At 33.9% G+C, this 24,093-nt stretch overlaps 1 protein-coding gene across 7 annotated transcripts in view; it reads left to right on the forward strand.

Annotated features, from left to right (window-relative positions):
- The window catches only part of ATP11B (ATPase phospholipid transporting 11B (putative)), a 127,745-nt gene that overhangs the window by 26,668 nt on the left and 76,984 nt on the right, over positions 1-24,093 (forward strand). For all 7 annotated transcript variants that reach the window (XM_040480863.1, XM_040480864.1, XM_040480865.1 and 4 more), the window contains exons 2-9: positions 1,978-2,094; positions 6,943-7,032; positions 8,876-8,956; positions 15,172-15,279; positions 15,460-15,588; positions 16,440-16,543; positions 19,447-19,494; positions 21,677-21,741. In XM_040480863.1, the coding sequence (XP_040336797.1) occupies positions 1,978-2,094; positions 6,943-7,032; positions 8,876-8,956; positions 15,172-15,279; positions 15,460-15,588; positions 16,440-16,543; positions 19,447-19,494; positions 21,677-21,741 (742 nt within the window). The remainder of the gene's footprint in view (positions 1-1,977; positions 2,095-6,942; positions 7,033-8,875; positions 8,957-15,171; positions 15,280-15,459; positions 15,589-16,439; positions 16,544-19,446; positions 19,495-21,676; positions 21,742-24,093) is intronic.

The raw sequence follows: 24,093 nt of genomic DNA on the forward strand, positions 1-24,093 counted from the left end.
TAACATACATATTGTAGGGGAGTCTTTGTTTTGCACTTTGTTTCTTAACTTTAGATGTACTTAGTAATAAATTCCAGTCTTGGTGGAATTTAGTAAAAAAATAAAATTCTGTATCAGTGGTTCTTAGTCTCAGTTGTCTTGACATCTTCCTAAAGATATATATATTCTTTCAGACCCACAAATGTACTTTCTTTTTTCTTTAATTTATTCCAGAAGCTTATATACATGGTATGTAATTTACTGTTATTTTTACATGGTTTCAAAGTGGATGTGGAATAAATATGCTTCATGTAGTCTAATGTTTCAGTTACCAGTGTGTTCCTCTTATATAACTTTATGAACTTTATTGGCAAACTTCCTGTGAACCCCCTTTGAGAAATACATGCATGGACTATAGCAGTAGCATGCAAACTCTTTATTCATTTATTTGTTGAGTTAGGGCATATTATGATTTGCTTGAGTAATTAACAAATCACATAATCCTACATAGGTTAGCATAGTACTTAACCTCAATACATATTTGTTGAATGAATAAATAGCACATATCTTTAAGGTGATTGCAGTATTCTAGATAGAGCAGTAAGTTCCAACTCTGATTATGAGGCCTGCCTTTCCCCCCCTCCATAAGTTATTATAGGGAATAATTGTGAAATGTTTAAAGGAAAATTTAGGAAGAAGATAAATATGCATGCCATATTTTATCCTTGAAGAAACTGATTTTGAAATCAGACACATAATGGCACATTCACATCCACAAAATGTGGTCATCACTATAAATAGCATAAGCAAATAAAATGAAACTTCATGGTTTTTTTATGGAGCATACAAATGCATTTAATTTTCACAGTCTTGTAGTAGCTGTTTCTAAGATCACAGAATAAAAATTTTTAAACCAAGAATGACAGCAGTTGAAATCTATACATAGCACTGTTAATATTCTGATGTGCTAAACAAAATATACCTCTAGGTAATATGGGAATTTCCACTATCTGTGTATGTATGTACTTAATGGAAATTTTACAAGGATGCCAAGCATCAAATGGCAGCCACGTTACTTACTTAGTAGATTACTAAATTAGAGTCCTTAATGGCTACAAGTAGATCATTGTAATTACAAATACCAGCTTTAGTTAACTTTTTCATAACTTAGTAGCAATAGTAGAGCCACAAACAAAGGTCTTGCTTTTGTTGGTTGCTTTCATCCTGTCATAGGATCGCCAAGATCTGCCAAAAGAGTATTGAAGACTCACTTGCCACCTAGGAAAATAGTAAAATACTGTGGGAATAAAGTATCAGCATTCTTGTCCCAGTGAAAACTTTTACATTGGAGATCATTGATAAATGTACCTTGAGAAATGGTTTCCTAAATTTGAGGCCAGAATTACATCTCCACATTTCAGGGATTCGATTGATAATATGACTACCACAAAGAGATGATTATGTGGAGTGAATCTGGGCAGGACCCTACCCAGTGCATTGTGAGTCTCGTGGGATCAAAGTTCTTTGAAACCAAGTTGATCTGGGTGTGGAAGAAGTAAAATATAAACCTCTGTCATCAGATGTAGTAGGTGCTGATTAGGCTATAGGTACACAGAATTTCCACATCACTGAGTAGGAATCCATCTTAAGAGAAAGGCAAGGAACCCCTAGGAATGAAAGGGAAGGAAAGAAATACTGTCCTCAAATGCTTCTGTAGATCTTCTACATGATTTTTCCCCCTTACAGTAGCATTTCTAACAGTATGGATTATTTTTCATTACCAGAGGTATTACCTAAGTGTTTATTTGAAGATAATATGTTAGTTTACCTGGGAAAGAAAAATATATATGCCTTAACTCTGCTAGTAATTAGATTGAGCCTATATGCAGTTCAAGGCCAGTAATAATATGTGCAGTCTGGTCAGTTAAATAAAACCAGCAATAAAGAATCATAACAACTAACCTTCTTAGTCATTATTTTTCTTTTGCTTGGTCTTAGGGTTTTGACCCACCACATCAAAGTGACACAAGAACTATTTACATAGCCAACAGGTTTCCTCAGAATGGCCTTTACACACCTCAGAAATTTATAGATAACCGGATCATTTCATCTAAGGTAAGGATTAACACTTATTGAAACTATAGATATGTTCCATTTTGTTTTGAAAAGTAATTTATTTATTCCAGTATACATTTATATCCTTAAAAATTCAAGGAAATGGTGTTTGGTAAATATATCTTACCCAAAATTGTGAACTGTAAAATGAAAGGAGTTGCCAGTTGCTAATATTAACATGCCAAAAATTATCCCTAGTTGCAATTAAACTGAGGAACTAAATATTTATACGGTGTGCCAGGTACTATGTTAGGTACATCTCATATCATTTAATTCATACAGCAACTCTGAGATCGCTTTTACAAAGTGTTATACTCATTTTATATTTGTGTCTTTAATTAAAGTGTTGGGAAATAATTTACCCAGGGTTGCACACTAAATGACAAGATTGGAGTTTGAACTCAGTTCTGTGTGACTTTAAAGCCTGACTTCCTCTAATTTTATCACTCTTCTGTAAACAAGAAATTTACATATATAGTACCAAGGTACTGCTTCACTCACATACTCTTCCTTGTTTCATTTTTTTCTATAACATTTTTAAGATGTCTTTGTTTATTTTGAAACTGAAGATTACAGGTTAATGCTGCCCCAGTAAACTTTTCTCATGATGAAGGAAACGTTTTCTGTGCTACTATGATAACCAGTAGCTGTTTAGGGCTAGTTAGGCCTTATAATATGGCTAATGCCACTGAAAAACATAATTTTTAATTAAATCTTAATTTATTTTCGATTGAGTGTCAGGAGCCATATGCAACTACTGGTTACCTATTGGAAAGTGCAGTTAGGATGTGAATCAAACTAAGAGTAAAGTTTTCCTTAGATCATTGCTATTGTTTGATAGACCACTTTAAGAAGCGTCTTTGTACTGCTCCTTCTCTGCCTTCCAGAGTAACTAATTGTATCTCTGTCATCCTGATCTCCTCTTTCCCAAGAGTATTGTCTTAGGTCAGTGGTTTCTTTGTTCTGCCCCTTTTCTCATCCTTCACATTATTTACAGATGCAACATACCCATTAGTGAGATCTGTCATTTTGGACAGTGGTTCTAAAGCAGGGGGCAGGAAGGGAAAATGTTAGAATCTAGGGTAATAGAAGAGCTTTAGATTAATGACACAGTTCTTAGTAAATCATGCAAGAAATAAAAGTCCTTGAAAATTTTAAGTTTTTTTTTAACTTTGTGTATAATTTATATATAGTAAAATTTCACCAATTTTAAGTGTGCAATTTGATGAGTTTTGACAAATGTATAGCATCATGGGACCACCACAACCAAGATGAAGAGTATATCCAGAAGTAAAAAGTTAGCAGCCAGTCCCCCTCCTCCTCATCTCTAGCACTAGCAACCACTGATCTGTTTTCTATAACTATAGTTTCACCTTTTCTAGAATATCACATAAATATAGTCATGTAGTATGAGTCTTCTCTGTCTGACTTCATTTCATGTAACAGTAATCTTGAGATTGATCTTTGTTGTTGCATATATCAGTAGTTCACTCCTTTTTGGTGTAGAGTTTAGCTATCATCCTGGGTTTGGATAGTTTACATTCTGAATTTGGGTCATTTTCCTTGCCTGGTTCTTTCACTACCAGTATTTTCTTCCCCTTAAATTTCCATCTAGTTTTCCAGCCCTGAATCCAAATCTGTCATATTTTGTGATAAGGGTATAATTTTTCTCCCTACTGTTTGCTGCCATAGCTGTGAGAGTTGGATAGTGTCTCCAGGTTAAGAAGCCATAGTTTACAATTCATATTCATATTCCTTTCATTTGCACTTTTTAAAAATTAAACTCTCTTCTAGTTTCTATCTAAATTTTGGATACTTTCCAGGATCCATTTTAAAATCTAGTTTTTGTAATCTCATCTGCTGTGAGTAACAGGACCACTTTAGTCCTCTGTCAGTATTGAAAGCTGAGTGTCCTGGAAAATTTGAGAGATTAAATATCTTTATATGATCGTATTCACATGCAGCAGTATTATGGTTCATGTTTTTGACCACAGTTTTAAAAATATAGATATTTAAAGAAACATTGCTTTTTTAAAAGCATATAAGGACTGTCTCTCTCATTATTCCCTTATTTATTCTACTAGTAATTTCTCACATCCCTTCCAAACCAGATTACCTGCTATTCCATAAACCCATGTTGAACTTCCCTACTACTGTGCCTTTGCTGTGATTTCATGTGATTAACCACTTCTTTTTAGATATAGATTATATTTTTTGCAGAGGTTATAAATTTCATGTTTTTATGGAAATAGAAAATTCATGTTCTTGACCACAGATTCAGGAATGTGGGTATTTATATACAATGTCCATTTTTTTCTTGACCATAAATGAGGCTTTTAAAAAAATTCCCTTTGTACTACCTTTCTGCTCCCTTTTTATTCCCTTAAACTCTTCTGGACTGTATTATTTTCTGTCCCACAAAGTCATGATGAACTTTGCTCTTCTCTGCCTGTGTTCATGCTGTCCTTTTTTCCTGAAATGGTCTCCCTCTCTTTGCCCCCTATTTTCAGCCTGTTGAATGTTGCCCTATTAAAGCCCATGTTGAATATGACCTTCCTCATTAAATTTTTCTCTCACTGACTGCTTTTCATTTTAATTCTTTGTATATTCCTTCATTTACTTTACCTTTCAATATAGCTATTGATATTTATTCTGAATTCCTTCTAATATGAAAGCTTCTTTGTTCCTCTTACAGCACAAGAGTCTTATACATTGTAGGTGCCTGATACGTCTTTGTTTAATTTACCATAGTAAATTAAACCTTATTTAAACTTTACGAAAGATGTAGTTTCATAATTATGTTTTGGTTTTCTTACTAATATCAGAACTTGAAAAAAAAAGATCAGTTGTATAGTCATATACATAGCTAAAAAAGAAGTTATACTTCTAATTTAATTTTATTGACCATTATTACATAATAATAAAATAACTTTAAAGCATAATTATTATTTTTCTTAAAATATTTTTATATTATTTAACATTTATCCTATAGTTTCTCTTCTACATATGATAGCATAAGCACAGACTATAGACTTGTTCAGTCTATTAATGTATTTTGTATTTTAGAAAACCTGGAAAAAACAATTCCTAATATTTGTAAGCTGGTTTTCATAAGAAATTTTTATTTATTCTGAGTTTTTCCATGTATTATTGAACTAGCCAAAGAAAATATCCTGAAACCAGTTTGCCAATTTATGTAATTGTTCTTTTCAAGATTTTGGAAGACAAAAATACATTCTGTTATGATTTTAAAAGATTGATGTGAAGTTAGGACATTGCCAACCTGATTCTTAAAAAGTTTTACACATTTGATTTGGTAACTAAGGGACTCCAGTTAAGATCACCTGAGGATGATATGACCCAAAGTTACCATCTCAGAGATACACATTGAGCAGTGACTGGAAAGCATCTACCTCTCTTCTCTCCAGAGCCCTGAACATAGTCCCCAGTCCCAGATTCTGGAGCCACTAGTGCTACCACTACCACAAGAAAATGTGTTTCAGGTATCAGATTAGAACTGAAATTATAATTTGACCTGAAAGAAATGTTGTTAGGTATTGTACTATTTATATATCCTTGGGTCATAGAGACTGTTGTGGGCTTTCCTGGGAACTTAACCCTAATTGTTTATGTGGGGAAGGACATTTCAGATCTCAGCTGATTAAGAAGTGAATTTTTGAAGTAAGAATATTCAGAAATTAGAACCATCTTACATTGCACCAGAGAAAATTAAGTAAACTGCCTCTTTAGAAATTTTGAATAGGATCAGTAACCACTACGGCTTCATTTGCCTGACATCCGAATAATCATGTGAAAAAAATTCATTTCTACCTAATGTATGTATGTATGTATGTATTTCTTTATTTATTCATCTATTCTTCTAAAGTTTTGATCTCCACCTATGTGCTGAGTAGTAGTGGTAAGTGCTGGAGATTGAGCAGTAAATAAAACAATGTCCCTAGCCTCAGGGATCTTACATTCTACTGAGAGAGTATATAGGGTGAAGTAACAGTGCTATAATGTTTGGCATATTATTACCCTTATAATATAGCATTATAGGCTTATATGCTGATTAATAATATAACAGACACATGGCAATTAGTATGAGCCAGTTTCTGTCCTAAGTGCATCATAAATATATTAGCTTATTTAAGCCTTATAACAACCCTATAAAATAGGGCTATTATCGTCTTCATTTTATAGAGGCACAAAGTAGGGTGCAGAGAGATTAGTCCAAGGTCATTTAGTGACAGTCTTACTTTAAAAATTGACATTGTGACAGATTTTCGTGTCCTTTATGAGATTGTCTTGGTGGTTATACCACCACTTATGTAAAGTGTTTTTTAATCTTTTTCACATTCTTGGTTATTTTTCCATATTTTGTACTTAACAAAGAATAATAAAATAGTTATACCATTTCCTTTGCTTCTGATACTGAGCTAAATAAAATGGAAAATAAATTGTATCTGGAATCAGCATTTTTATCAGCCCTTGTTTATTTTTACACTTAGTTTTGTGTAACCAAAGAGCAAAATAAATTATTAAATGTTGTTTTAGATTTACCTTCTCCAACTTCTAAAAAATCAAGAATTTAATAGCAAAATTGGTAGATTCCAATTTATCTCATCTTTTTAAATTACACTAAAATTGCCAATAAATAGTATAAGAAAAAAAAGAATAGAATAAAAGTTCTGAAACTCTTAAAAACGAGATAGTTTTTATAGCATCAAGAGTTACATAAATTTGTCTAAGGACTTCATAAATCTTATTTTACTTTCCTTATTATTACATTGATATCGTATATATTATTTTAAATGTTAATTTATCCTTCTCTCTCTGTTTTTTTAGTATACTGTGTGGAATTTTGTTCCAAAAAATTTATTTGAACAATTCAGAAGAGTGGCAAACTTTTATTTTCTTATTATATTTTTGGTTCAGGTAAGCTTTATCACTCAATGGATTAAGTTTATATAATGACTTCTATCTTTAGGGAAAAGTTATATTGCATTCTAAATCATTTGACTATGGGATCATTTTTTTCCTGCATAGCTTCCCCATTGTAATCAGTGAATGTAGTTATTTAAATTTTTTTTTTTCAACGTTTATTTATTTTGGGGACAGAGAGAGACAGAGCATGAACGGGGGAGGGCCAGAGAGAGAGGGAGACACAGAATCGGAAACAGGCTCCAGGCTCTGAGCCATCAGCCCAGAGCCCGATGCGGGGCTCGAACTCACGGACCGCGAGATCGTGACCTGGCTGAAGTCGGACGCTTAACCGACTGCGCCACCCAGGCGCCCCAGTGAATGTAGTTATTTAAACCACATGCAGATTTCTAAAAAATAGCTTGTGAATTTTAAGATTAATTTTATATTGTTTCATTACTGATGTGCTATGGTGCTGATAATTATAATCAAAGCCAATTTTACATTTCACTTGCTCTGCATCAGAACATAAATATTTTGACTTATATAGCACATGTTTTTGGCACATTTCTGCCTACGGAATGATCTTTGTCCAAGTAAATCTTTGACTTTTCCTTTGTTTTGAATTTAAATTTTACTTTTATTTAAAAATGTTTTCTAATTTTAAGAATCCCCATGAATATAGATTTTTATTATGGGAACCATTTTCTTAAGTCTATTCATGATAAACTCTGATAGTTTCTTAATTTTCACATTGTGCTTTTTTTTCTCTAATATCAAAGTATCAAGAGAATAGCTTATAAAACTTGAGTATAAGTCAAGATTTAAAAATAGCAATTGCCATTTTCTTTTAAAGGGGTTATTTTCTTCTGATAATACACGAGCAGTATCTTTCAGTGTGGCATTGGGTTTTTGTATAAACTCTGAACTTTACTCTCATAGAACCTGGAATTCCAGTGAAAAAAAAAACTTGTTAAGTAGTCACTTTAAAGCTTGAAGAAACACTTGTATTTTAAAGAAATTGCTTTCTTTCCTGAACAGAGAAGAAACTTCTGAGTTTTTATCAATAGAACATCAGCTTGGTTTTCTTGGAAAAGTGAGAAATTTATACTAACCATGTCCACATCACATGCATTTGTGAAATTACTAGCTAAGGTCAGGAATTCAGCTGGTCTGTGGAATAAAACAAATTTAATTGGCCTATCCAGGGTAAAGGAACATTAATAAACCATTGGGTCCATGTTTTAACTAACCAAACATAATTACTGCAAAAATTACTTCCCCAATTTGTTGAAACCTCAGTTGTATGATTTATATCATAATTACAGCGTCGTTTTCTAAGCTGTACCCCTCTGGCTCTGTAGATGTAACAAAATCCCTGTAGAAAAAAAAAATCCTTTTCCTAGCCCTATTCCTTATTCTCTTTTCTTAAGTGATGAAATTATTCCGAATTCTAGGGTTAAAATTGCTGACAGACTTTTCAGCATTTACCAGGATGGGCAAAGAAATGTAAAATGAGATTCTGAGCAGCTGTAGGTCTGCTTCTAACAAATACTGAGGAGGAAGACCTTATGTACTCTGTGTTAAAAAGGTGAAGTGACTGAGTTCACTCTAGCAATATTTGTGGATATGCAATAGATTTAGATATTCTACTCACTTCATATAATGGCCAACAAAATGAACTTGGTGAAACTGTGAACTAAACTACATGCATGATTATTTTTTACTCTGGACAATCATATACACTTTATATAGTGTTCTCAGAATTCCCAATAAATACGAGATTTTAGATGTTAATAGTGTGACGTGTACAATATAAAAATATAATACTCGGTTCTTTTTGTTGTTGTAAATCTAGCTTATGATTGATACACCTACCAGTCCAATTACCAGTGGACTTCCATTATTCTTTGTGATAACAGTAACCGCCATAAAGCAGGTATGAAAATACTTTCTATTGTTTTCTCCCCAGGTCATTTAGAAGTTGCTAAATATTTACACTTCACACTAACATTTATTGTTGTGAAAGTAATTTCCATAAGAAATCAGCAAATTTGTTTGATACTGCATATGGTAAAATTAAACTGAGTTAAGTCACTCTATTATATTTCACGTACCTAGGGACTCACAGAATATAGTTAAAATATGTTGTTCTCTTGACACTCCTAGGAAGCATCCAAAAACAAGCATTTTAGATCTACAAACTAATTTATATATTAAGTACATTATTATGATCATCTTTGTAGGTTTTACAATATTTAAAGGAAATATAATTCAAAAGGGATATATTTATAGGGAGTGGAACACATACTTCTGACATTACCATTTTGAATAAGAATTGTATGGTCTTTTCTTACTTTCTACAACTTTCTCTGGTGATGTTGATTTTTATATAAAGTAATACCATAGGGGAAATAGCTTCAACCAAATCTTGAATTGATATTAAAATGTAGGTATAGAAAAGTCAGATTATTACTAGATACACATGCTGAGTAAGAAATAAAAGAAATTCATAGAAATGTCATGTCTGTATAGCTATCAGTTCTCAAAAAATCTTGCCAGGGGCCCAGTTAAATAGATGATTCCTTCTACCTGAAAGAGAGTTAATTGAATTTTCTTGTGTAAATATGATAAATTTCCACTTTATAAGATTTAGGGATAAGATTCAAATTGACATGGAAATAAAATTGACAAACGTTCTGTAATTCTGAGATGTAGTATATTATTTATTACAGAGGAAGATAAGAGGAAACTATAGTAGTTACGTTATATATCTAGGGTGTCAGAATATCATGGTGCTACTTTCACTAAGTGTGAGTTCCTTTCACTGTTCTATTGGAGGCTAGAATATGTGCAACTCATTAAGCATCCAAATCACTTCATACAGTTACATATTTACTTGGTTTTGTAGATGCCATTTATTTCATCAAAGTAACATGTATTTGTCCCTAGGACATCTTTTCTATATATATTTTCCTTTTAGGTGATTTCTTTTGGTCTAGTGGTTTATAGTACCATTTATATGTTGATGGTTCTCAAATCGATATGTATCCTGAAACTATTCCCTGAAGTCCAGCTACACATATACAAATGCTCATGCAACATTTCCACTTGGATATCTTAGGCTTTTCGTGACCACCATGTCACTCTCTCATTTTCTGGTCTGGTCTTTTTTCTTCATATCATTTGTTGCTACCTGTTGTTCTGTTGAATAAATATTTATTACTTTATCTGTTGGCCCTCATTTGAATGTTTAGGTCTGTGAGTGCATAGACTTTGTTTTATATACCAGATTATTTCCAAAGACCAGAACAAAGTCATGTACATATTAGACCTTCAAAAAGCATTTGTTTGATAGATGAATAAATGAATGAATAAACCTATTGAATTTTTTTTAATGTTTATTTTGAGAGAGAGAGAGAGAGAGAGCACGCATGTGTACACACGCAAGCTGGTGGAGGGACAGAGAGAGAATCCTAAGCAGGCTCCATGCTAACAGCATGGAGCCTGACACGAGGCTCAATCTCTTGAGCCAAAATCAAGAGTCAGATGCCTAACAGACTGAGCCATCCAGACTCCCCCCCCCCCCCCATTGATCATTTTTTAAAGCAGTGTAAAATGTTGTGATACTTATTGCCCTGATTTTCCAGTATATTTGACCAAATAGAGACTGGGTTTAATTGAAATGTGATACCACTAACTGAGTTGAGAATGCTGGTGAATTTATATCTGCAAATTAAGAGAGTTTACTATAATAATAACAATTGACAACCAGCCTTCTTCCAAAAATGAGTTAACTAAAAACACATGAAATCTAAAGATAGAAAGTAGGAAGACTACCTCAAACCTGTGAGTATGGTTATTGCAGTTAAGTTCTTGACACATCTTGACAACTAAGGCAAAAGAGGAAATATGAAAGGTCATAATTTTCAAAGAGAAAATTTGATCTGTAAAGATTTTCTCCGTTTTTCAGAAACGATTTCAGAACTCAAGAGTTTTTTCTGTTCCTAAGTTTTGTTCATTTAAGAAACACACTCATACCAGAGTGTATCGTTCAGGTTTATATATCCATCACTATAGATTAGTAGAACAAATTTTGGAAAAATTATAAAAGTGAAAGTTACTATGTTCTTACCTTCCTTACTTCTCCCCCTTTTAGTCTGCGTTTGTACTTTTATCAAAATAGGAAAAGCTTTATTATCAGTTATTTACACTTTAATATGAATTAAATTGTTACTTTGTTTTTTTAACTTCTTCCAAACATATTTACATATTAAGTCTTCTCTCTGGTTGTATAATGCAAGATATAGTGCTATGGTAGGTGTCATAGTCTTTGCCCTCTATGAACTTAAAATCTATGAAGTAGGGAAGGTAGGACCAAACACAACAACAATTACAGTTTAATAAGGTACTAGTAAGAGCTAATGAGCGGTAGGTGTTCAGAGAAAGGATGGAACCCTTCATTTAGATAATCAAGGAAGGTTTTGTGGAATAAATAATAGAAATGAGACTTGGAATATTAGTAAAATAACAGTTGGTGAAGGAGGTGAAATAGAAACAAACAATTTAAACAAAGGCCCAAATGGAAGAAAAGCCAAGACCTATTTTGGGGAATGACATGTCTGAATAAATGTTTGACCCTGTAGAGGAAAGTATTAAAAGATAATACTGGAAATGTAGGCTGGAAGATTCTTTCCTGTAAGCATTGAGAGTTATTGAGGGGGTTTTGAACAAGGTAGTGAATTAAAATGATGTTTTGGAAACAATCTGGCTGTAATATGTGGGATGAATTAGAATTTGTGAACTTGTGTTTTAAAAGATAATGTTTTTATCATTGTTGCTCAGCTATTAATGTCATCTGACAGTAAAAGGAATTTTGCTTTTTGACAGTTTCAGAAAAGATATTTTGACCCTCAGTTAAATTTCCCTGTAATTGACATACCACATCTTAACTGGGGTCAGTGTAATTTGAGTAGTTTAAAAATGCTTTTCCAAAAGGTTTCTTCCTGGGAAAAAAAATAGACCTTCAAAGCAATCTTTAATATTTGCTTTATGTTTTATACTGTTATAATATTTTTAGGTAATAGATGTGTATATATTTTTAAAAAATGGAAACAGTACAAAATAGCATATAGTAAAAGCCTCTTATATTCCTAACCCCCCACCCTCCTAGTTTTCCTCCCTTGATGTATTTGTACATTAGTCCCAATATCCATGCAGAGTGTTCACATAGGCAGTTTTTTAAACAAATAATAGCATAGAACACAACACATTCTATATCTTATTTTGATCACTTAATCCTATCTTTTGGATATCATTCCATTATCTGTACTTATGCTACACCGTTGAGTTCTTAAATTTTCTCCGAAATAGCACAAGAAGTCTTTTCCACTTAAAAAAAAAAATTACCACTCCTGGCACAAAAAATGGACACTCAGATCAATGGAGCAGAATAGAGAACCCAGAAATGGACCCACAAATGTATGGCCAACTAATCTTTAACAAAGCAGGAAAGAATATCCAATGGAATAAAGACAGTCTCTTCAGCAAGTGGTGCTGGGAAAACTGGACAACAACCTGCAGAAAAATGAACCTGGACCACTTCCTTTTACCATACACAAAAATTAACTCAAAATGGAAAAAAGACCTAAATGTAAGACAGGAAGCCATCAAAGTCCTTGAGGAGAAAGCAGGCAAAAACCTCTTTGATCTTGGCCGCAGCAACTTCTTACTCAACACGTCTCCAGAGGCAAGGGAAACAAAAGCAAAAATGAACTATTGAGACCTCATCAAAATAAAAAGCTTCTGCACAGTGAAGGAAACAATCAGCAAAACTAAAAGGCAACCAACGGAATGGGAGAAGACATTTGCACATGACCTATCAGATAAAGGGTTAGTATCCAAAATCTATAAAGAACTTATCAGACTCAACAGCCAAAAAACAAATAACCAATGAAGAAATGGGCAAAAGACCTAAATAGATACTTCTCCAAAGAAGACATCCAGATGGCCAACGAACACATGAAAACATGCTCCACATCAGTCGTCACCAGGGAAATACAAATCAAAACCACAATGAAATACCACCTCACACCTGTCAGAATGGTTAACATTAACAACTCAGGCAACAACAGATGTTGGTGAGGATGCGAAGAAAGAGGATATCTTTGGCACTGCTGGTGGGAATACAAACTGGTGCAGCCACTCTGGAAAACAGTATGGAGGTTCCTTAAAAAATTAAAACTAGAACTACCCTACAACCCAGCAATTGCACTACTAGGTATTTATCCAAGGGATACAGGTATGCTGTTTTGAAGGGGCACACACCCCCAATGTTTATAGCAGCAGTATCAACAATAGCCAGAGTATGGAGAGAGCCCAAATGTCCATTGATGGGTGAATAGATAAAGAAGATGTGTATACACACACACACACACACACACACACACACACACACACACACACCCATAATGGAGTATTACTTGGCAATCTAAAAGAGTGAAATCTTGCCATTTGCAACTATGTGGATGGAACTAGAGGGCATTATGCTAAGTGAAATTAGAGAAAGACAAATATCATATGACTTCACTCATATGAGGACTTTAAGACACAGATCAGATGACCCAACGGAAGGGAAGCAATAATAATATAAAAACAGGGAGGGGGACAAAACATTAGAGACTCTTAAATATGGAGAACAAACAGAGGGTTACCGGAGGGGCTGTGGGAGAGGGGATGGGCTAAATGGGTAAGGGGCATTAAGGAATCTACTCCTGAAATCATTGTTGCTCTATTTGCTAAGTAACTTGGATATAAATTAAAAAAATAAAGTAAAAAAAAATTACCACTCCTTAAATATTTAATCAAAGGATTCTTTCTGAAATGCTTATGTCTGTGTCCCTTTTTAATGATGATGCATGTAGCCTACCATATTTTTTTTTGAGAGAGAGCAAGCACATGAGCATGCACATGTTTCTGTGGGAGAGGGGAGAGAGGGAGAGAGAGTGAGTCTTAATCAGGCTTCAAACCCAGCACAAAGCCCACAGGGCTCAATCTCACAACAGTGAGATCACAACCAGAGTAAAAATCAAGAGTTGGATGCTCTACCAACTGAGCCACCCAGGTACCCCTAGCCTACCATATTTTTTTTGAAATACATATTATAATTCTGTTGGCTTGTTGGTTAGGAAGGTGAAAGAACTCAACCTCAGTTTCAAAATCTATTCTTTTTTTTTTTTTTTTGCTGTTGTATATAATAATGCCCTGTGAATTTATATTTTATGATTTAAAAATATCATTTTTAGGGGTGCCTGGGTGGCTCAGTCAGTTAAGTGACTCTTGATTTCTGCTCAGGTCATTATCTCATGGTTTATGGGTTTGAGCCCCATGTTGGGCTCCATGCTGACATCGCAGAACCTGCCTGGGATTCTCTCTCTTGCTCTCTCTCCCTGCCCTTTCCCCGCTTACACCCACACTTTCTTTCCCCAAATAAATAAATAAATAAATAAATTTAAAAATATCATTTTTACATAGAAGCCATGGAACCTCTAAACTGAATAGGTGTTAGGAAAAGGTAAGAATCAAGAATTACTCCTCAGATTTCTTCTAAGAGCAACTTGGTAGATGGTGATGCCATTTATCAAGATTGGAAACATTGGAAATGCAACAGATTTGGGGGATAACATCATCAATTTAGTTTCGAAATGCTTGTTATGACATCAAAATGGAGATACTAAGAATGCAGATATTCAAGTTTAGAGTCCAGAAAAGAGATATAGGCTAGAGAGACAAATTTCAGGATTTTTTGGAAGACACAGAGATAGAAGAAATCTTGTAGTAGAAAGAGAAGGGTGAAAAAGGGATCCATAAAGGTGACATAGAAGGAGCCTCCTGTAAGGAAATTGAGGAGTAACTAGAGAGGTACTATGAAAACCAGGAATATGTGTAATGACACCAAGGAAAAAGAATGTTTCTAGTAAGAATGAATGTCAAATACCTATGAGTATATGCATCAGATTAGCCTAATATAATTCTGGTGAATAAAATGTTTTGGATAAGTTTTTATGTAGTTTTTATGTTTTGTTTTCTCATTTGATAAAAGTATCTTCTAATTATATTAAAAAGGGTATTTTTTTGTTCTTTAATATTTAATAGGGATATGAAGATTGGTTACGACATAACTCAGATAATGAAGTAAATGGAGCTCCTGTTTATGTTGTTCGAAGTGGTGGCCTTGTAAAAACTAGATCAAAAAACATTCGGGTATGCCTTTAGTAAATAATAGAAATCAATTATATATATTGGTATCACACATTCTATTTTAGTTAAAAGCTTGCTTTCCTGTATTAAAATATTGATAGGCCATCTGTTTAGAAATCAGTAAAAATAAGTCTTTGCCTTTTAAAATCTATATATTCACTTTTCCCCCATAATTCCTTATAGGTGGGTGATATTGTTCGAATAGCCAAAGATGAAATTTTCCCTGCAGATTTGGTGCTTCTGTCCTCAGATCGGCTTGATGGTTCTTGTCACGTTACAACTGCTAGTTTGGATGGAGAAACTAACCTCAAGGTTTGTACATGCATATGTTTGAGTGTTGCCCTGGGTGAACAGAATGTTTTTGGGTTATAGTGATATTTTCCTTTGTTTAACCTGCTAAGAGAAAAATTTTTTAAATCACTGAGACTTTAAAAATGGTAACTTTTTAAAAAAGAAATAATAGTATGTATTTATTTCAAGGGTAGCCTCATTTGGTTTTAGGCAAGTTAAAGAAAAGTGGAAAGTGTTTTTAGGAAAAATGTAATCCTTTAATATTCTGGTACTTTTTTAGATAAGGGATGTGCTCACTTCGGCAGCACATATACTAAAATTAGATAAGGGACACATTTCAATTTTTCTGTTTTCAGAGTATAAAAGTGAAAATGCACATTTTTCCCTATTAAATTGCTTCATAATAAACTTTGAGCGATAGTGACTTAACACATTTAATTTTTTTTTAATTTTTTTAAAATGTTTATTCATTTTTAAGAGAAAGAGAGCGTGAGTAGGGGAGGGGCAGAGAAGGAGGGGGACAGAGGATCCAAAGCAGGCTCTGTCTGTGCCGACAGTAGAGATCCCAACGCAGGGCTCAAACCCATGAACCATGAGATTCATGGCCCAAGCTGCAGTTGTATGCTTAACCAGCTGAGCCACCCAGGCACCCCCACACTTAATTTTTTTATATCCAAATGGCTTCTCTAGATAGGTAACCTCAGTAGCTCCTTTTGCTACTTACTATTTTACAATCTTCTTTCTCCTAAGTGATCTCAAGTACAGTATGCTACAATTTCATCTGAAAAGAGATTTGACATAGATGGTATCTAAGTTCCCATTTGGATCCTGAAACTGCAATGTAATCCTTTTTGGTTTTTTTATTTTCCCAGACACACGTGGCAGTTCCAGAAACAGCAGTATTACAAACAGTTGCCAGCTTGGACACTCTTGTAGCTGTGATAGAATGTCAGCAACCAGAAGCAGACTTGTACAGGTATGGCATAGTACTGGATTATTCCCTAAGAAAAGACAGAGCTGCAAAAGTAGAATTATTGGATTAAAGCCCTAATAGGATTTGGCCTTTCAGACATTACAAAAGCATTGGACTAATTTTTATTGTCATGAGCAAAGTAGACATTTATGACTGGACCACTGTTATACCATACACAAAAATAAACTCAAAATGGATTAAAGACCTAACTGTGAGACTTGAAGCCATAAAACTCCTAAAAGAATATTTAAGCAGTAATCTCTTGGACATCCTCTCTATCAACATATTTATGGATATGTCTCCTCAGGCAAGGGAAATAAAAAGGCAAGGATAAACTATTGGGACTACACCAAAATAAAGAGCTTTTGCACAACAAAGGAAGCCATCAACAAAACAAAAAGGCAATCTAATGAATGGGAGAAGATATTTGCAAATAATATATACAGTAAGCAGTTGTGTATATATATGCACAATATATCCAAATATATAAAGAACTTAAAAAATGGGCAGAGGACCTGAATAGACCTTTTTCCAGAGAAGACCTATAGATGGTCAACAGGCACATGAAAAAAATGTTCAGCATCACTGATCATTAGGGAAATGCAAACCAAAACCATAATGAGGTATCACCTTACACCAAGCAGAATGGCTAGTATCAAAAAGGCAAGAAGTAACAAATGTTGGGAAGGATATAAAGAGAAGAGAACCCCCTCATGTACTGTTGGTAGGAATATATATTGGTACAACCACTGTGGAAAGACAGTATAGAAATTCCTCAGAAAGTTAAAAATATAAATACTGTATGATCCAGTAATTCCACTCCTGGGTATTTAAAGAAAATGAAAACACTAATTTGGAAAAATGTATGCACCCCTATGTTTATGGCAGCATTATTTACAGTGGCCAAGACATGGAAGCAACCCAAGTATCTGTTGATAGATCAATGAATAAATAAGATGTAGTGTGTATACACACACACACACGGGAATATTACTCAGCTATCAGAAAGATTGAAATCTTGCCATTTGCAATGACATGAATGGAACTAGAGTGTATTATTGTAAGCAAAATAAGTCAGTCAGAGAAAGACAAATACCATATGATTTCACTCATATGTGGGATTTCAGAAACAAAACAGGTGAACATATGAGAAGGGCAAAAAAAAGAAAGGGAAGCAAACCATAAGAGACTCTTAATGATAGAGAACAAACTGAGAGTTGATGGATGGAAGATGAGCTAAATGGGTGATGGCTGTTAAGGAGGGTACTTGTTATGATGAGCACTGGGTATTGTGTGTAAGTGATGAATCACTAAATTCTACTCCTGAAACCAATATTACATTATATGTTAACTAACTACAATTTAAATACAAAATTGGAAGAAATGAAAATCATAATGTAGATCTGTGTTTTTGACAGGACGTATTAAGTGGCAGGAAATGTTACCAGCAGTACTTATGGCATGATGCCATTTTGTTTTTAAAATATATATGTGTCTATATAAGGATGAAAAAAAAGTGGAAAACATACTCCAAAACATTAACAGTGTTTATATTTGAGTAGTGGGATTACCAGTCATTGTTGTTTCCCTATTGATGTCTTTTTCAGTTGTCTGAATCATTTTATAAAATGTGTGTGTTTCAATGTATGTAGTCTTTATAATCAGAAAAGAGAGTAATGCAGCTATTTCTATGTTGAATCAAATTTAAGTGTGGGTTTGGAGAAATGGCTAAGGAAAGTGCAAAATGAGTTAATCCAGTATGTAACTGGCATAAATAGATAGGAGTACCTTAGAATCAAGGATAACAGGACAAATGAAATTAAGGAAAATAGGTCTGTTGTTGGAATTTAACGCAGCAAAATTGAGCTGATTACACGTCATCTCTGAAAGATGCCCAGGGAAATGGCAGCTGAATTGGTTCTTTGAATCTAAATCCAAAATTAAGGCTGAAATCAGGACTACATAAAATTCCAGTAAGTGGAGATTAAAAAAAAAAAAACAAAAACTCCCTGATACAGGGTGCTGAAGGAAGTAGATAGAAGTAGGAGATTAGCAAGAAACAATAAAGCCAAAGTCTGCAAGCATCTGTGACTTGGAAACGGGTGGGGGGTGGGGGGTGGAGGGTGGAGGCAGTAATAATAGGGACATTTAGAAAGGACTGCCAATTTCTTTGTTTAAACGATTAACATGAAAGCTCTGTCTACAGTTTGTTCAACTTAGAATTTGCCTCACTATAGTAGAAAGTGATTGCATCCTTGAATTGACTATGCTGTGGAGCTTTTCTGGTTGTGGAAGTTGGAACTGAAAAGCCAAGCTGTGAAAATCCATTATGATAACAGACCAGGCCACTCACTCTAGATTTCAGGCAACCAAAAGTTAAAGAAGGTCTGGAGTTCACGGATAGGTTTTTGCTTACTACTCTGTCCCCACCACTTAACTCACACAGTGTCATTGTTCAGTGACTATTCAGTGATGCATGAGTCAGTGAGTGAGTGAATGAATGATTCTAGTCACAGTAGACTTTATTTAATAAACTGTGACAAAATATGTGAGCATTTATTGTGGGCTAGATAATACATTCATCTTTGTATAGAAATTATAAATTCTCATGATGACTAAACTAGTAATATGTGAAATCTGCATTATCATTTTGAAAACAGTTTTTCATTTACCTTATTCATAGCTGGAGTAGAGATGGCAAGATATTCAGTTTTTTAAAGCTTAATGACTGATAAGTATTTACTTATGTAATCTCTAACAGAAATAATGGACCATTCCTATATACAAAAGGTTAGTTTTGTTTTATGTGTAAGAATAGTGCCAAAACTGTCAAAAACGCTTCACCCATTGGTGTCATAGGTAATATATCATTGGCTTTTTTGTAACATGTTTTAATTCTTTGATAGATTCATGGGAAGAATGATAATAACTCAGCAAATGGAAGAAATTGTAAGGTAAGAATACATTTGCATTATCCAGTTACTTTTATGTGACAGTGTGTTGGGAGGGACTAAAATCAAATTAAAAGGAGAATAGGTAATTGGGCAGCATATCATGGAAAAGGATTAATTTAGAAGCCTGACTGGCTCAGTTCAAACAGCACGCAACTCGTGTTCTCAGCTTCATGAATTCAAACCTCACATTAGGTGTAGAGATTACTTAAATAAATTTTTTTAATTAAAAATAAAAATAAATAAAAACATTTAGCATTTCATCTAATAATTTGTAGCAGAAGAAGTAAGGATAAAACAAATCCCATGAAATGCTATAAAAATAGTTTAGCAAGATTATTTGTGTACTTGTATTTCTTTTTCTTACAGTGTTAGGTAGTAACATAAAAGGAAATAGCCGTTCTTATTCAAATTTTGACACCTTTAAAACCCACCACACTGGAAGTCTAGAGTACAAAAAATGTTTTGTATAATGTTTGACAAGTATAAATATTATTGTCTTCTTCACTTCAGAATTATTCAGCAAGAACTACAGTATTTAGTGGCCAATATAAATCCTCTTATTTACTCTTTTGATTGGTATTTTTTTTAGTTGGTTGTGTTGGTGTGTTTGCCCTCAATATTCAGGTTAATTTCTGGCCCTACATGAAAGGCTTTTAAGTTATTTCAGAAATGTGCTGATACATTGAGATTACATTGTTACTCATGACCACAAAGCCAAATTTAGAATAAATCTTGGAATCAGCCCTTGAACTTCTAATCCAATTAGCATTGTACCTCTTTTCTAAAGACATGTTCAGTTAATACTGGCTGCATGAAATAAGTTGCTGACATGAAAAGGTAAGCATTTTTTAAATGAAATCCTCAAGCCACCAAAAAATATCATGATGCCTCGGCACCAGTTCACATTTTTAATAAACATTAACATAGTAGCACATTCAGTAAACTCCTTAACAAGGTCTTTGTAAATGTAGGATCCCCTGCTGGATAACTATAGCTAGCTTTTATTTTGATTTCTAGAGTGACATAGTGGGATATATATGTGGATACATATCTGAATTGCATTAAGAAAATGTGGCTGGTAAAGCAAAAGATCAGTTATATTACCCAGCCCTTAAAATGGTTAAAAAGATTAGCCATGTTCTTTGCTGAAGCAGCCTGAGTGAGCTGATGGAATTATCTTTTAATTTGAAGCTTTTTATCATTATATTCCAATTTTATATGCCAGTGTGAGCTCAAAGTTTTTCTGTTCATTGTTGGAACCAGTACCAAGTGGGAAAAAGCTATTTTATGCCTCCTTAATAATTGATTTTGGAATATCCATGGAGTGTGCTCCAAATATGACTATCTAATAAAATCATACTTGTTAACCATGTCCCAAAATGTGAGCCTCTTTGGTTCATTAGATTTTTTAGAGTGTTTGGATTTGCAGACATCTTCAGAATTGGTTCAGATTCTGTTTGATTTGGGTAACTGGATATGTATGTTTCAGAAAAACATAAGGAATATCAACAAAATTAAGGCTTTTTCACTTATCCATAACAGTCTTATCATTTTTCTATCACTAAGAAAATACAATTTCCTTTCTAGTTATTCCTTCTCGTTTTATTTCTCCTTTATGGAGAGAAATTCAAACAGCAAGAAGACCTGTGCTCCAAGAAGTATGCAATGCAAGTAGTCAAGTTATAGTTGATCTTGCCTAGAAAAAGTACTAACTCACTTACTACTTTGTTTTATAATCCAGTATAATTTTAATTATGCAGAATTGATGCATTTATACACAAATCATACTACAATTCATGTTTATATTGCCTTTTAGAACCTTTAATTTTGTTCATAAATTTAAAATTTCATCATGTTAAACATTTTTAATCATTGGTTAATCTTTTGCTGTGTTTTATGTTTAAAAATCTTGAAACTGATGGCTTTGTGAGTTTATTTACAGGGGTAATCTTATTTCTGAGCCACTGATCTTAAAGTGACTGAAATGCTAAAGCAGGTATTTGTTGTTATGGTCACTAACATCATAATTGACCTAAACTGCTTTATAGTAACTGAGATTTTGGTTTTATATGAAAGCAGAGTTATAACTATGTTCAGGTATTTTCTGCTAAAGATGGCCATTTTAGAATATAATTGAATTTTTAATAAATTCAACTTTTTTTTTTTTTTTAATCCCCCTTAGGCCTCTGGGGCCAGAGAGTCTCTTGCTTCGTGGAGCCAGGTTAAAAAATACAAAGGAAATTTTTGGTTTGTATATATTGAAAATTTCTAATTATGGATTCGTGTTGATGCTTTATATAAAATATTTTTTAAAACATAGCTTTTGTGGTCTTTTGGTTGGATAATTTACTTAATCAAATATTGTCTATGATAATTTTCTTACAAAGATTGTGTAAAAATAGTTTTGTATATTTTTGTTGTTGATTCCTATTTTTGAATAATAGACTAGAACCTGGCTCTGTTGTTTGTGGATACTTGTGAAACACTGCTAAGAAGATAATTCTGGCAGTTCTGTTAATGGTGGTTGAGAACCAATGTAATCTGACATCATGGTTCAGTAAACCACCTGTATAATTCCATTATTATTCTTAGATTGTATTCAACTGCTGACTCATTCTTTCATCCATTCAACAAATTTTTATTGACCTGTGACCATATGGCAGGTATTATTGGAATGTATACTGACTGAATCAAAAGGCCGAATAAATAGTGCTCTGGTGTTGGAGATCTAAATTAATTCACATGTTCTGAGTCAACTCTAGGCAAATCGTGAAGTCTTGATAATCTTTAGCTGTCAGCTATCTCCTCCCATTTTGGGAATGGCCCTTCATATACTGCCCAGTCTGTGTTATTCACTGGATGTGTACAGCTTTTGAGGTTCTCTTCTTCACTCCCTTCTTTCCTATTAACTGTGTTATATCTTATCACTCAGTATGAGGCTCTCTGATAAAGAAATGCATATACTTATGAAAACAGAAAATAGAGGCCCCTGGGTGGCTCAGTCGGTTAAGCATCCAACTCTTGATTTCAGCTCAGGTCATGATTTCACAGTTCAAGAGTTCAAACTGCACGTTGGGCTCTGTGCTGACAGTGCAGAGCCTGCTTGGGATTCTTTCCCTCTTCCTCTCTCTCTGTCCCTCTCTGCCTGTCTCTCTAAAATAAGTAAGCTTTAAAAATTAAAAAGAAAAGAAAAGAAAACGGAAAATAGAAAGTGTTGGTGAGGATGTAGAGTACTTGGAACTCTCATTTGAGTGCTGGTGGGAATATAAAATGTCACAGCCAGTGAACAATAGTGTGGCAGTTCCTCAGTAAACTCTTAAACTTAGAATTATCATATGACCCAGCAATTCTACATATAACCCAGCAGTTCTACTCCTAGATATGTATCCAAAAGAATTGAAAGTAATTGTTCAGACAAAGACTTGTCCAAGATATTCATAGCAGCAATATTCAATAGCCAAAGGGTAGAAACCGCACAAATATCCATCAACTAATGAATGGATAAACAAAGTGTAGGATACTCATATAATGAAATATTATTCACTCATAAAAAATGAATTCTACTGATGAATGCTATAATATGGATAAACCTTGAAAACATGCTTAGTAAAAGTAGCCAGACACAAAAGGCGTATATGATTCCATTTACTTGAAATAATCAGAATAGGCAAATTCACAGACACAGAGAATAGATTTGTGGTTCCCAGGGGCTGAGGAGTGGAGGGGAATGGGGCATGATTGCTTAATGGGTACAGGGTTTTCTTTGAGGGTAATAAAAGTGTTTTCAAGTTAGTGAGGGTTGCACAACATTGTGATTGTACTGAGTGCCACCGAATTGTACACTTTAAGATGATTAAAACGGTAAACTGTATGTTATGTATATTTTTACCACAGTTAAAAACAAACAAACAAACACCATAATGATGTTCTGATGGCCAAAGCCAGAGAAAACCTTCAGGGCTTTTAGACCCTCTCATGTAATGCTGTATTTTAACACATCTCCCTGGCAGGAACGCCTTTCACATTCTTAAAATGTGTGTTTGCCTGTAGTTGGGTCTACTGGTATCTGCTGCAGCACCACCTCTCTCTCTCACATCATTCTGGCTGATTTCTCACATTTCTGTAATTTCAGTACCCTTTGTCATCTGCGTTATAATCCCTGCCTTTAAAGAATGGTGAAAATTCCAGGACAAATTTTTAGGAAAAAGGCATGATGAATCCTATACTACTTCTCAGCTTTCACTATATAAGGATGGGTGTGAATATTTATTGATCATCTCTGTTTCTAGGCATTTTCCTATTTTGTCATACAAATATCACAACAATTCTGTGAGGTATATTTTCCTATTTAAAGATGGGGAGGGAAACAGACTCAGATTAAATAACTTGCCCAAGGACACAGAGCTAGTAAGTGGCAGAGGCAGCACTCAAATCAAGGTCTAACTACAAAGTTTGTTATAAAGCTGGTCTTACCTAATTTCATCTACTTCCCAATTTTAGGCTGTTAATACTATCATTTTTGCTCATCCCAGTCATTCCCATAGGCACACATTTTTATTTTATTTTATTTTATTTTATTTTATTTTATTTTATTTTATT

The sequence above is a fragment of the Herpailurus yagouaroundi genome, unplaced genomic scaffold (assembly GCF_014898765.1).
Source record: "Herpailurus yagouaroundi ecotype Mexico unplaced genomic scaffold, PumYag 159, whole genome shotgun sequence".
NCBI classification, from domain to species: Eukaryota; Metazoa; Chordata; class Mammalia; order Carnivora; family Felidae; genus Herpailurus; species Herpailurus yagouaroundi.